We start from the raw sequence: 14,273 nt of genomic DNA, 5'->3' as shown, positions 1-14,273 counted from the left end.
ACCAACCACTTTTCCGGATCGGATGCAGCCGAGCGGAACTACCAAGGATGGACCAGCTAGAATGAACAGAATATCGGGGATAAAGGCCCGGATTAAACTCAGATCCGAACCATGCTGGGCCAATGAAGGAAAAGACAAAAACGAACTGGGAGCATTTCTACAATAATTTATTTACAATCAACATAAAAAAGAAGGACACAGAGCAAACTTACATGGGAATAAAACAGGCAAGATTTATAATGATCAATTAAAACCACTTATGCAATTCTACTTAAAGACGGCGCCACACACTCATATGCACACTCAGACGAAAGTAAAACAGATTTATGGCCAAGGACCTTTTGCAGCCAGAGAGAGAGGTGAGTTGAGAGCGCAGTTCTTTCGGGTACCTGAACGTTGTAGGGAAGGGATGCTCCGTGATGCGGCACCTGCCAATGGTCGTGCGGCTTGGTCCATGGCCGCCCGTGTGTAGACCATGTCTGCAAAGAAGCCCGGGTCGAGTAGAGCGGGGACCAAGGCGGGGATCATGACTGCAGACAGGACCCTACGAGAGACCCGGTCAGGTTGGGTCGAGGTCTTCCCAGCTCTCACACTCGAAACGAACGACCCCGAAAGAGCACAACCACTCCACGACCTTCCTCCTTTCTTTTGCTATCAGCCGACGAACTGTCTCACTCCAATGCTCCGCTCAAGACGACTCACTTTCCAGCTCACTCTCAAAATGACTCACTTTCCAGCTCACCAGACCACTCTGAACGAACAGTGTCGTAATTTATAGATCTTCCTCAGCGTAGAGGGGCCTTGGTGAAGTCGACGTCACTGTTCACCCTGATTGGATGGGGCTTCCATAGGGCCACCCTTTCTGGGCTGGGTTTCGGCCATACTTGGAAACACGCTCACTCCAAGTGTCCGGACTCGCTAACAAAATGTACTACACAAAGATTCTGCCTCGGACAGCGAGTCACCAGTTAGGCGAGTAGGCGAACACGCGCTTGTTCAGCCCATGCGAGAGTAGCAAGCGAGATGAAGGTGCGAGCAGGCAGAGGGTACTGTGGGTCGTCATGGATTGGATATAATGATTTATTAATCCAACTAAAAAAACACCACAACGCACCCCAGTGTCTTCCGACTACACACAAGGAGGGGTTCTATCTGCACATAAACTTAATGGAATAACTGACTTCGGGACAACTGTATGTTTGTATGCATATGGTTCTTAGAACCGTAACATATATATATATATATATATATATATATATATATATATATATATATATATATATATATATATATATATATACACACATCCATACATTTGGAGCATACTCTGTGCAGAGCGTTGGTGCTGCCGAAGCAGTCTCCTTGGATTCTGGGCACAATCCTGGATGGGTCACCACTCCGACACAGTATACCAGCAGGCTGGCACTCGTTTTGCCGACCTCGGAAGGATGACAGGCCAAGTTAACCCCACCAGGTATTAATTCAACAGCTGAGTGGGAGTTGAACTCAGGACCCGAGGATCCCAAGCCCACTACCCTAACCATTAAGCCAATACCAGGAATATATATGTTTTAGCCCAACGTTTGATGTGCTGTATTGGGTGTTATAATATAAGTAGAGTCTGATGTTGGTTTATCGTTTCAGGTGGCTAGCTTAAGATCTTAGGTTCTTGAGTTTCAGCTCCTGTCGTGCCATTGAAATATCACTAGGCGGATTGACTCAGCCTCTCATCCTTCTGAGATTGGCAAAATAAGTACCAACTTTCTGGTAACAGGGGTAGTGCATCAGCTGCACAGCCACACTTCCAGAAAATGATGCAACCAAGCAGTCACAGGCTGTATACAAAACACCAACTAATATTAGCAAGATGAGAGATAAAAAAAAGAAGAAATGAAAGCAGATTTTGAGTTGTCATCACTTTTCTTGCCTTATTACTTACATGCCATGGATGAAAGTTGCCAATGAGAGCACAAGAGGAATTCTCAAATGGACCTTGTCCATGAATGCATGTATGGAGGTTATGTAAAGCGTATGCTAAGGCGTAAATTCCCATGTACGTGTTGTAAGTGACACGTAATTGGGAGACATCTGTAAATGAAGAATAAACTTCGTTTAGCATTTCACTACCTGTACAGCCAAGCATCGATCTTGCTTTCTCATCCCAGGTACAGTTGAAGGTAATTTCCCAGAGTTTCCAAACCAATTCATTCAAAAAATCTTCATTTGATGCTGCATTATTCTCTTTCGATCCATCCAGGATTGTGCCCAATAGCCCAGGAGACTGATTCGGCAGCAACGACACTCTGCAAAGAGTATGGTCCCAATGGAATGGAATGGAATTATTCTTTTCACAATAAATTTCATCATCAAACAAATCAAAAAATTCTCGTAATTCCATATAATTATGAATTTTTGAAATGCTCTTTGGACTACGAAAATCCACACTTTCAGCGACAGTTCTCTTCTGCTTTTTCTTCATAACCTTTGTGTTATTTGAGATTTCTATAGCTCCTGTGCAGTTTTGAAGCTGTTCATGAATTGGCCAAGAAAATGCATTAGCTTTATCCCCCATTGTACGATTGCCCAATTTAATTTTGTAGCAATCTTGTTTTTCCTTCGTATGATAACATGTCTGCATTTTTTGAGGCCGCATTTTTGTGAGGTAATCATACAAACCATCAATACGACCCCCACGCTGAACAAATCCAAGAGTACCCAAAAAAACTGGAGCATATTGAACCGTCCCAATCAATGGTGAAGTTATCCAAGGATGAGTTGCAATCCAAGTTTTTCCAGTAACATTTTGTTTCCAAAGTTCTTTGGCAAAGGGTATAAGATCAGGCTCATTGGAATAGAGCAAGATAATGGCTGCCTTTGAGTCGAGTGTTTTTCTCCCTAAAACAGCAAAAGGAAAAGATTTTAGAAAATTACAACATCATGATCTGATTTTCGTCAATCAGAAGAAAAATCAGAACAATAGTGTTGTTATAAGTACACAGAATAAACTTCAAACAGTAAAAACCTTGTAATGTGATAAAGGTAGACATTGTTCAAGCCTGATAGCAAAGGCTTCAGATATTTGTTGTGATTTACAAAATATTGGATGTGTTTCATGAGGACCTAATTAATAGATACATTAGGAGAGGAATGGCAAATATTGTTAGTTCACAACTATCAAAACTGGGAGCATATTTAGAAGAAGGTTGTGATCTGTGTTTCTGGCAGAAAAGCTCCAAAAAGAGAAATGTACTGCACATAAAAGCTTGTCATGCATTTCCAACAAAGTCGTGTTGGGAGGAAAGTTCAATCCCATTACTGAATAATAACTTCATCATTTGTATGACCCCGCTTCACTTTCATTAGCCCGTCCCCCATGCAGTGGAAGACGTGTGTGTGTGTGTGTGTGTGTGTGTGTGTGTGTGTGTGTGTGTGTGTGTGTGTGTGTGTGTGTGTGTGTGTGTGTGTGTGTGTGTGTGTGTGTGGCCGTGTGTGTGTGTGTGTGTGTGTGTGTGTGTGGCCAGGACGTAACTTTTTTACCATTGAGTTTTTGTCGTCACATTCTCAACAAAGCTTTATTATGAGAACATGGAGAAAACAAATTAATACTGTTGAAATAATAATAATATTCATTATTACTATTATTATTACTCGCATAACCCGCACTCTGCGCGACATGTTGTTGTGGGTGTGTTTGAGAAAGGAACTGATGCAGAGTATCAGTAGTAATTTTATTTTAATGCAGTCAGTGGAATACGATTTCACCGTTTCAGAACCATTTTACTTACTTTTTTTGTACCATGCACCTCATATGGTCTTTGAGATAATGTAAGCCGAATATCACGTTACTCGAGCGCAGAAGAAAGTCGAAGATAGCGCGACACGAAACCACAAACTCGGAAATAATATTGTTATGGTTGTGGAAATTCGCAAACCACCATTCAGGTCCCGTAGGTGAGATATCTCTGTAAGTATATGTGTAGTTATCCCAAACCCGTTGTATAGAGGGAATTTATGTGATCCATCCGGGCTGTGATGCTTTGAGTTAGCCATTTTTTTCTGTTCTATCTTTTATTTCAAACAAACAGCATCTCAACAACCAAGCCATCCCCACCACAGCGCCAACCACACTACAACCATGCCACCTCCACCATCAACGCTACCACATCATCGCCACTCGCCATTCAGTAGGCCCTGTGCGGTTACGATCTCTGGGAACAAACAAAAACCAACAACTATGCTCGGGGGTTTTCCCGCCTGTTTTTTCCCATCGAGGTTCTCCGCGCTCGGTTTGGAGGAGGGGCGATGCAGGGGTCAAAGGTGAGAAAAGGTGGGGGCCTCTTTTTGGGGGAATAATTCCCTGGCTCTGAGCCAAGACTGGCAACCCCGGCCCCCGCACGGCGCGGCGTGGAGGGAAAGCGAGAGGTCACGACCCCCTTCGAGAGGATTCTCCAAGAAGCTCGAAGGGAGGCGGGGCCGAAAACGGGGCGGAGCGAAGGGCGGAGCCTGCGCTACAAAAGGTGGACAGGACGGACGTTGAGTGGTGGTTGGTCAAGAGTTGGTTGGTCGACAGTTGGAGTGGGTTGGTCTTCATGGTCGTCTTCTGGCTCGAGTCGCGAGCTTGTTGTTCCTGCCTTGCTTCTCTGATCCGTGCGCGAGCGCGGAAAACAGCGCCGAACAAACCCCGTCCGTTTCCCCAACACCCCGTCCGAACAGTCGAGCGGACCACACGAGCGACACGCGGCACGAGCTCGCGGAGCACGCCGGAGGGGCTCGGAGTTGCGGTCGCAAATGGAGGACTCGACGCGATCAGGGAAGTCGCACTTCCAATTTATTTTGGGTTCTGTGTAAACGTGTGTGTGTGTGTGGCGCCAGTCTGGTGAAGTAAAACTGTTAAGTGTTGCCGTGTGTCGGTCTTAGTCGGTAGTATCTCTGCGTCATTGGTTCTTTTGTTGCATTTTATATATGTGCATTCTGTTTGGCTGTATATGTGTGCTCTCCGTGTGCCGCGGAATAAATGTGCATTATGTTGAACTGTTTTCCCGTTTTGCTTCGTCTTTTCTTTAATTGAATCTCTATCTTGCTTCACGTAACGGGTTCGTCGTGGGCTTAATACGCCCGATAATTAATCGGAACCGTCGAGGCCGACGATAACACCGCTCGGTTATCCCGATAGTACGGAACGGGTCGCTTAAGCAGCCCGTGTCCGGAGTCGACTTGCGGCGAGGTGCGATCGCCCTGTCTACCATCCGCGTGGGTACTTGGGTAGGTCGGGTTTGGCGAACAACCATATCCCACGCGGGAGATCCTGATATTCCCAAATGATGCACCGCAGCTTGATCTCTCTGACATCCTCCCCAGAATCCAGTCCATACAAGCACTGACAAGAATTCGTGCCAGCACACACCCCTGACAAACTCCAGTAACAACTTGAAATAAGTCAGAGATGGAACCACCACACCTCACAGCACTCTCAGTACCAGAGTATAGTTCAAAAATAATATTTATCAGCTTTGGTGGCACTCCACGAAGACAGAGGATCCTCCAGAGGGCATCCGGATTCACTGAATTGAATGCTTTGCAGAGATCAACAAAGGCTGCATGTTGATCAGTGAGGATCTGAAGAGGAAGGACACAGTCAATCGTTGACCTCTTTGGTGTAAAGCCAGACTGCTCTTTGTGCTGTTGCTCAAGCAGGTGGCGGTGAACCCTATTAATAATTATCCGAGCAAAGACCTTGCCCGTCACTGCGAGCAGTGTTAACCTTCAGTAGTTGTTTCACTCCTGGTGATCAATCTTCCCTTTCCAGAGGGGGACAATCAATCCTTCCAGTCAGTCTAAACAGAGCACACAACTGCATGTAATAACACAACGGCAGCATTTCCATCAGCTTAGAGAAGTTCAACATGGATGCCACAAATGCCAGGAGCTCTGCCCTTTTTCAACCAATTCACCGCAGCCTGTGTTTCCACAAACAAAGGCAGTTCACAGTTTATTGAAAGGTCAGCAGTAGGGATAGTAACACCCTTGACATCCATATCAACAGCTGGTGGGTCAGCCTGGTAAAGCTGCTCAAACGAACCAGCCCAGCAGACCTTCTCTTCAGACTCCTCTGTCAAGAGCTCACCACTCCACTTCTTCAACTACATCTTCTTCTTCTTCTTTCTGTTTCTTCTTCTTCTTCTTGCATTTGGCAGCTTAGCTGCTGGGGTAGCTATCACTTCTTGGAAGCACGACTGTGTTGCTGATGCAGTGCCCCTCTACCAGTACACACGAGTACTCATTTCGCCGACCTCAGAAAGATGACAGGCTGAGTCAACCCCCTGGTGTATTAATTCAGCAGCCAACGGGGCTTGAACTCAGGACCCTAGGATCCAAAGCTGCCACCCTAACCATTGAGCCAACACCAGGCTCACCACTCCACTCAAACTGCTGTACACCGACGGACAGGCTTGGAGGAACGCAAAGCATGGATTCCTCTGTAAGCAAGACGAGAAATCACCTGACCACAGGTGATTATAAGATCTACCCCCTCACAGATTCCGTGTACATAGGCCTCCTTATCTGCCCTCAGTGAACACAGTTTTATGCCTCATCTCCCTGAAAAGCTCAGTTCTGCCATCATGCCTGGCCTTGGAACTTTAGTCAATGGTATCTTGTGTCCCTTGGGAAACGAACGTCCTCTTCACTTGATGGTGGGTTCTAAGACACCCCTGAAACACCCAGATCCACAAACCCCCACAAAACCTGTTTGCAAATTCCTCTGCTACTTTTTCATCCTTGAGCTTGACAACATCCAGCCGAGGCTTGGATGGTACCATTCTCTTGGATTTGAGCCACAGCTTGAGTTGCTCCAACAAGCCTGTGGTTGGTACTGAGGAACTGAGCACTGCAGTGGACCCTACAGTTCTGGACCAACTTTGAACAACCATCCCCGCGAACATGGTCACTCTCCTATTTGGCACCACCAGCATTGAAATTTCAAGTCCAGCGATGTGGCTGTGGGCGGTGAAACTATGAACAAGTAATCCGATAAGTCCATGACATCTTGTGAAGTCAAGGAACTTTGTGCTATTCGGGTTCCTGATTTCAGACACATTGGGATGAACACCTGTCTCACAACCATCCTGCAGTGCCAGTCGATGCATTGAAATCCCCCAAGATGAGAAGAGTTTCTCGCCTGGGGCACTAATCAACCACAAACTCAAGTCCATCCATCCATCGGGACCATACACTGTGCAGAGCATTGGTGCTGCCTAAACAGTCTCCTTGGCTGTTGGGTACATTCCTGGATGGGTCGCAACTCCGACACAGGATATCAGCAAGCTGGCACTCATTTTGCTGACCTCAGAAGGATGACAGGCAGAGTCAACCCCACCTGGTATTAATTCAACATCCGAGTGGGATTTGAACTCAGGATCGTAGAATCCCAAGCCCACCACCCTAACCATGAAGCCAACACCAGGCATAGACTTGAGTGTCATGGAATATCTCCTTCTCAGTGAGATCACTCGCCTCAGTCAGAGCATATACAGAGACCAAGGCAATGACACCCAGGGAGTGATGAATCCTCAGTCTCATAATAAGCTCGTTAACCAGTGTTACCTCAATTACCATTGCAGTCACCTTGTTGGGCACAGCTACAGCAACTCACTTTGTCATCGTAACCATCAAAGCCACCAGACCAGTAGTAGGTATAACTACCCACCATGATCTCACCACTATCTGGTCTCCAAACCTCAGAAAGTGCTGCAATGCTGATGTTCAAACATTGGAGCACAGATGACAGCAGAGCCAGGTGATCAACCACTCTCAGGGTGAGGACATTCCACGCATCTAATCAGGTTAACTCTAAGAGACCATCGTTTGGTGGATGACAACTCAGCACTAACCCAACACACACCACCACAACCTATCCGAGCAGGGTTGCTCCATGGTTTTCTTCCTATCATCAAAGAATGGGGATCCTGAAGGCTTTTCCCCATTCGCGTCATCCAGGGAGCTGCCATGTGAAGGGCAGCTGCACAGGAGGTACTCCAATGGAGCGGGTTTTTCTTCGTTTTATTTGTTTGTTGTGGAATGAAGTATTTTACTCTGGCCATAATGCAAATCCTGCCATCAACCTCTTAAAAGCAGGTAACCCAACTGCAGGAGAACATTTACGGACACAGTTGGTCACCACATATGGATGGCTGTTGGCTCACAAGGAGCTCCTCCACCCTTTGAAAGGTTTTCTTTTTAATCCTGCTGGGTGTCCACAGCCAGTCACCCTCCTCACCAGAAAACCTGGTGGGGGAGATGGTTTAGGCATTGACAACCTGAGTATGAAACAAGTTAGTACAGATTTAAATGGTACCTGCAACAAGTCCCAGATTTGATCTGGCCTGATCTGACACTGACAATACAGAGGGACCTGCGAACGCAGTCCACGGAATGGACCAGAATATATCCTACCAAGGTGGTAAAGAATGCTTTGATCTTGCACTTTTGGAAGGTAATCACTGAAAGCAATACAAGCTCCATTAGCCTCTGCTTCAACCAAAAACTGAGAAACACCATTGCGTCCAAAATCATCATCCACTGCCAAGGCACCAATGTAAACCCAACTAAAGTAACTAATGAGGCGAGCAATTGCAGATGCTTGGTGCTCATCACTTGGGACTGTACGCAGAAATGATGGAAACAACTCCTTATTACTCAAACACTTACAGGATGATGAAAAGCTAATCTGGAAACACAAATGACAAATTGAGAAAATGTTTCAATGTGATTCAGTGCAAATAAATAAATAAAATTGGATGACAGACATTTACGTTGCAAGAGGGAGAGGCTTGGTCTAGCACACATTTTACAAAATGGTTGCATTGTTGACATCGAATATATATATATATATATAGCTCAGTTAGTGTTTGTTTGTGCATATATATATATATATATATATATATATATATATATATATATATATATATATATATATATATATATATATATATTGTTACGAATTTGGAATTCAATCGTACACAACATACAGGTTCCCTTAGCCAGCTATGTCGATAAGTGCATGTTCCCTAGATAGCTCACCTTCTATTGTTTAAATATTTTGAGATCGATTTAATAGTTAGGGAGCAAACAATGGAGACATCCCTCCCCCTCTTCTGCAAAGAGGAAGAAGAACCCTGCCATCCCGTGATGTCAACAACTCCCTCCCACCCGTGGTGGATCACGAGGGCATGAGTCACGCCGGGTGCGGGGGAGGGGGTGCAAAGGATAAAGAGGAATCATTTCTTTGTTCTAAAGAGTCCCAAAAAGAGTTCGTGGAAAGAGTTCGTGGAAGTCCCGTGAAAAGAGTCCCGTGGTAGGGCTGAGTTCGTGGGCTGAGCTCGGAGTCTCATGGCAGAGTTCGTGTGCTGAGTCCCGTGGGAGGAGTAAGCTTTTTGCTTCGGCAGTTGGAGGAGTCGGGAGGAAGCCAGAAGCCAAGGAGCTGCGTGGAAATCCGGGCGTCGCGAAGGAGACGCGAGCTGGAGGCGCAGCCTTGCCTGCTGTGTCGCGCAAACAGCGCGTTCGTGTGGAGAGAGCCGGAGAGAGCTCGCCTTCCACACGGAAGGCCCGAGCTCAACCGCGGCTACGCGAGCTGCTGTGGGGAAGGAGCATCGTGGGTCGCCCAAGCCAGACACCACGAGGGTGCTGGGAACCTGCAACGGTCTCGTGGGACTCGGTCGGTCTGCCAAGTCCCACGCCATAAAGACCCAAGAGGTCCAGTCTGACCCCATTGCCTTTGATGGGGTCTTTTTCCTGCTTTTCTTTCGAATGAATGTTTGTTGCGCTGAGTCCCGTAAGTAAAACTGTGGAAGTGACTGTACATTAATAATTGCTTATACACGGTTGTAGTTCTTTTGTTGCTTGTATAATTGCATATGTGTTTTGCCTTATTTAATTGCATACGTGTTTCATTATAATTAATGTCCTTGTGTAAATGTAAACTTGCTCGTTTCGTCCATTCCCTCATTGACTGAACATTTCGTGTGTTGGGAGTTAGAAAGCCGTTGGTTTGCCGTAATAGGGGGACATTTGGACCGACGGTTCTCGGCGATTACGCCGCTCGGAATCACGCACGGACAAGCTCGCCTCAGCGGTTTGTTCCGTACGAGATCCGTCGAGGGTGGAATACCCCGGTAGTTGGATCACGTGGGTATTTAGGTGCATTGAAGATTGGCAATCGACCCTACCCCACGTGATCTGCCGATTGGCGTATTTCGGTTCTTGTACAAGGACCCGTCAGTAGGGTGAATATACTGGTTCTGGCTCACTTTTCCCCATGTAAATGAATGGGGGATTTTCAGTGATTCATATTTTTTTCCCGAAAAATAAACCCCCTTTTTATCCCAAGGTATATTTATTTGTCTCCCCTTTTAACCTGGGGACACTTTTTTTTCAAATAATCCATACAATAAGATAAAGATTTGTTGAAGGTGATTCGAAAGAAATATCTAAAACATCTTAGCCTCGGGACACTCTTTATCAAATAACCGATGCATATTGTTTAGCTCACTCATTGAACCTATAAAGATATTTGTTCATTCTCAAATTCCTTCAATAGTTTAATTTTCTTTGCACAATAATCCCCATCTAAAATATTGAAAAACAAAACATTTGAATCTTTATATTTTTTAAGATACCCCTTTTGTGCCATTACGAAATGATAAACTTCTCTTAATGCTCTTGTTTGACCACCTCCTGAGCCACATATCATTTTGAGATTATAGTAAATTGTTTTTTCATTGTTCAATTGATAACCATCAAAGTTTTCAGTCCATTCAAGGATATTCATTTTTTTCTTTACATCCTCTAACTTACTACTTTTTAAATTGATTCGCTTATTTGTTTTATTTACCTTTGTTTTAGTTATTTTTTTCAATAAGACTTATTTGATATTTTTCACATTCATTATGTTTTCCATTTATATACCAAGACTGAGATTTTCTCCACTCTTTAGTTTGATTAATACTTGGTTTGACCATTTATATATTGCAAAAAACGCGGCGGTAGCCCTTAAAAAACCCTAACCCATCTTCCCATCGTTAAAACACAATCTATTCTATTCACTCTATCATACAATATCCATATGGAACACAATCTATTCCATTATCTAAAATAAATCTCTTATCATCAAAGGCTCCTAATGCCTTTTTATTTACTTCTTCACTATATATATATATATATATATATATATATATATATATATATATATATATATATATATATATATATATATATATATATATATATATGTTATGTTTATAACTTCTTATTGTATTCATTTTCCTATATTCTTCTTTCTTATTCATCAAACAGTTATAATAATTTCTAAAAGTTATTGATTTCTTTATTACATATTTCTTTATTCCCTTTAACCTCTTATCAATCTGATCACCATACTTATAAGCATATGCCTTTGCTCTCAATCCAATAAACTCACTCATTACTTTTCCACCCAACTCATCCTTAAACTTACCAATAACCTTTTCATTCTTTTTGGAAAATAACTCGCTCTTCTTGCTGAAATTACTTGTATCATATACTCCAATATTTTTCTTCATATCTTTATAGACATCATCAGTTTTTATATCTAGGATAAAACTATCAGTGTCCATATACAACAATGAAACATTTTCACCATACTCTTTCTTTAAGTCATTATACAAATAATCATACATCAATATCTTTGATAAATCAAGAACTGCTGTTCCAATATAAATTGGTTTATCCATTACAATACTTTCCTTTTTCATATGAATTGCAGAAAAGTTATCTGAAAAAACCTCTTCTCTCTCAAAACTTGGTTTATTTATCAATCTCGAAGCTTCTTTCCAAGATGTTGCGAATCTAATGTTTTGCCTGTTTCTAACATTTTCCATAGTCTTTCCAAATACAGCATTATTCATAAATTTATAAAAGTCCCCTTCAAATTTTACTTTTGTATTTGCTCTCATATCTGTATTGAATTGAATATACTTTTTCACCCAAGGACTTTGTTTAAATTTTAAAACTCTATGAATTTTAGCTACTCTCAATCCTTCTCTCAAAAATTGTTTTAAGCTTCTCTGATGCAAAACATATCCCTCTTTATCATAGAATGTTGTTAATAACTTTTCTGTTGATTTGCCTTTAATATTAAAACTTTTATGATAATCACTGAACCATTCTTTCTTTGGGGTTTCTTTCTCACATGCAAAAGGAAGGTCTTTATGCTTATTATGAAGATCACTCAGGTACCTCAAATCAACTTCAAAATAATAACCTTCTTCTTCATCATTCAATTACTCTTGAGAAGAAATAACAATATTCATCAAAGCCTTTTCATAATCCTTTTCTTCCACCCACTCGAATTTACCATAAGGCAGAGATTGAGACATTGCCCATCCATACAAATTATTAGCATCAAAATACATCAAATAATTACTATCTTTTTCACTATCATAATTTGGAAGATATTTATTATTTGCTTTAGCATATCTTTTTGAACATACTTGTGATATTCCACCTCTCTTGGACTTCTCAATCATCAAAAGCATATCAACATCACTGATTAAATCTATATCTTGTTTTGTCATTTTCAACATTGCACTCCAAGCTAAACCAGGAGCTGTGAAATAGTGGGCAGGATCTAATCCATAACAATTTTTATTATGACAGAGTGATCTAAAAGCTTCAAACACATCAGCTAACAATAAAACATCTGTTTTTAGATATAAATCATGATATTCTCCAAGGTTCTTTATCTTAAATATTTTCCATATTTCTTGTGCATGTTTATATTCCTTATCACTTATCTCTTCTTCATAAAGGTTGTTATAGAAACTTTCTTTTGAAGGAAGTTGTGTTTCTTTAAATCTCAGAAATGAATCCATATAATCATAAGGATAAATTCCCTTACTTGTAAGAATTTTCTCTTTACTTTGAATTTCATTCCTTGTTTGAATTTCCTCTCTCGTGAGAATTCCTTCTTTAATCAGAATTTCATCTTTAATCAGAATTTCTTCTTTAGTTAGAATTTCATTCATTGTTCGAATTTTCTTTATAATTAGAATTTCATCTTCAGTTGGAATTTCTTCATTAATTTCCTCATTAATTAGAGTTTCCTCTTTACTTTGAATTCTCTCTTTAATCTGAATTTCCTCTTTAGTGAGAATTTCCTCTTTTGGAAAGAATGAATTAAGATTTGGAAAAGAGTCCGTGGAGCTTAGATTTGATGCGTGGTAGGCTAGTGGTGTTCCCATAAACTTGTAAGAATCTAGAAACCTAATATGAGTTAAAGGTTTTGTGAATACCATTTTTGTAAATGAAATATACTTTTGACTTGCGTTTGTTATGGCAGAAATATTCCCTGGTGTTTTTGAAAGTTCATTTATAAATAGATGTGTATCATAGTTGGCGCTGTTGTGAAGAAAGACTGGAATAAAAGAAGGTAATTTATAATTAAGATTACAACAGGAATGAGCGGGACCTCTATATTTACCAGTAAGATGACAATGATCCCTAACTTTAGACTCCTTAATTTCCCCCTCACAAATATGACAGATATTGTTCTTTCTAAATTCTAATTTTTCTTCTTTGGTTAATTTCATCAGTTCATTTGTTTCTTTCATTAATTTAGTGAGTCTTATACAATCCTTTTCTAATCGTTTTACAAACTCTTGTGAAGCTTTTTTTCCACTATAATGTTCAAGTTTGTTATACTTTTCTCCAACAGATGATTTGATATAATAACAGAAACCACAAGGAATATGTTTTTGATATTTATTTGTATATGATTCTTTTGGATTAGGAGAAGCAGTATTTATATTTTTAAGGATACATTCAAAATCAGCATATATCACAAATGGGTGCATGATAGATTTATTATAATCTTCAAAAGAAATCTTTTCACCAGGTTTAGGCATTGTAATTACAGCTGATTTATGATTACTACAATATTTTGAATGTTGTTCTAATCGTTCTTTTGTATGAAATGAATTAAGACATCGCTTACAAGGATATATTTTGTTTGCTGTTCTGAATTCCTGAGAAGAGATTAATCTTGATAAATTATTGATGTATGTGTAATGTGAATTATTTCCAACACTAAAATATAAAAGATCAATGCGTGTTTCTTCATTTTTATAGTTGTTTGAAATTTTTAATATTTGAACTTTGTTTGTATCCGTTAATCCATATACATTAATAGAAAGATTATTCTTTTTCTCAATTTTAGGAATATCTGTTAGTGGCATTGGGAA

At 41.3% G+C, this 14,273-nt stretch overlaps 1 protein-coding gene across 1 annotated transcript in view; it reads right to left on the bottom strand.

Annotated features, from left to right (window-relative positions):
• Positions 1–1,705: 1,705 nt before the first annotated feature.
• LOC147034863 (extracellular calcium-sensing receptor-like) overlaps positions 1,706–14,273 on the bottom strand; it is a 45,281-nt gene continuing 32,713 nt past the window's right edge. The window contains exons 3-5 of the mRNA XM_085858054.1: positions 8,452–8,725; positions 1,940–2,895; positions 1,706–1,735 (exon numbers count right to left, since the gene is read on the bottom strand). Of these exons, the coding sequence (XP_085714180.1) occupies positions 1,706–1,735; positions 1,940–2,895; positions 8,452–8,725 (1,260 nt within the window). The remainder of the gene's footprint in view (positions 1,736–1,939; positions 2,896–8,451; positions 8,726–14,273) is intronic.

This window comes from Eptatretus burgeri, chromosome 1 (genome assembly GCF_056783735.1).
Source record: "Eptatretus burgeri isolate ZD-2024b chromosome 1, Ebu_testis_v1, whole genome shotgun sequence".
NCBI classification, from domain to species: Eukaryota; Metazoa; Chordata; class Myxini; order Myxiniformes; family Myxinidae; genus Eptatretus; species Eptatretus burgeri.
This window is presented reverse-complemented; position numbering and strand designations above follow the sequence as displayed.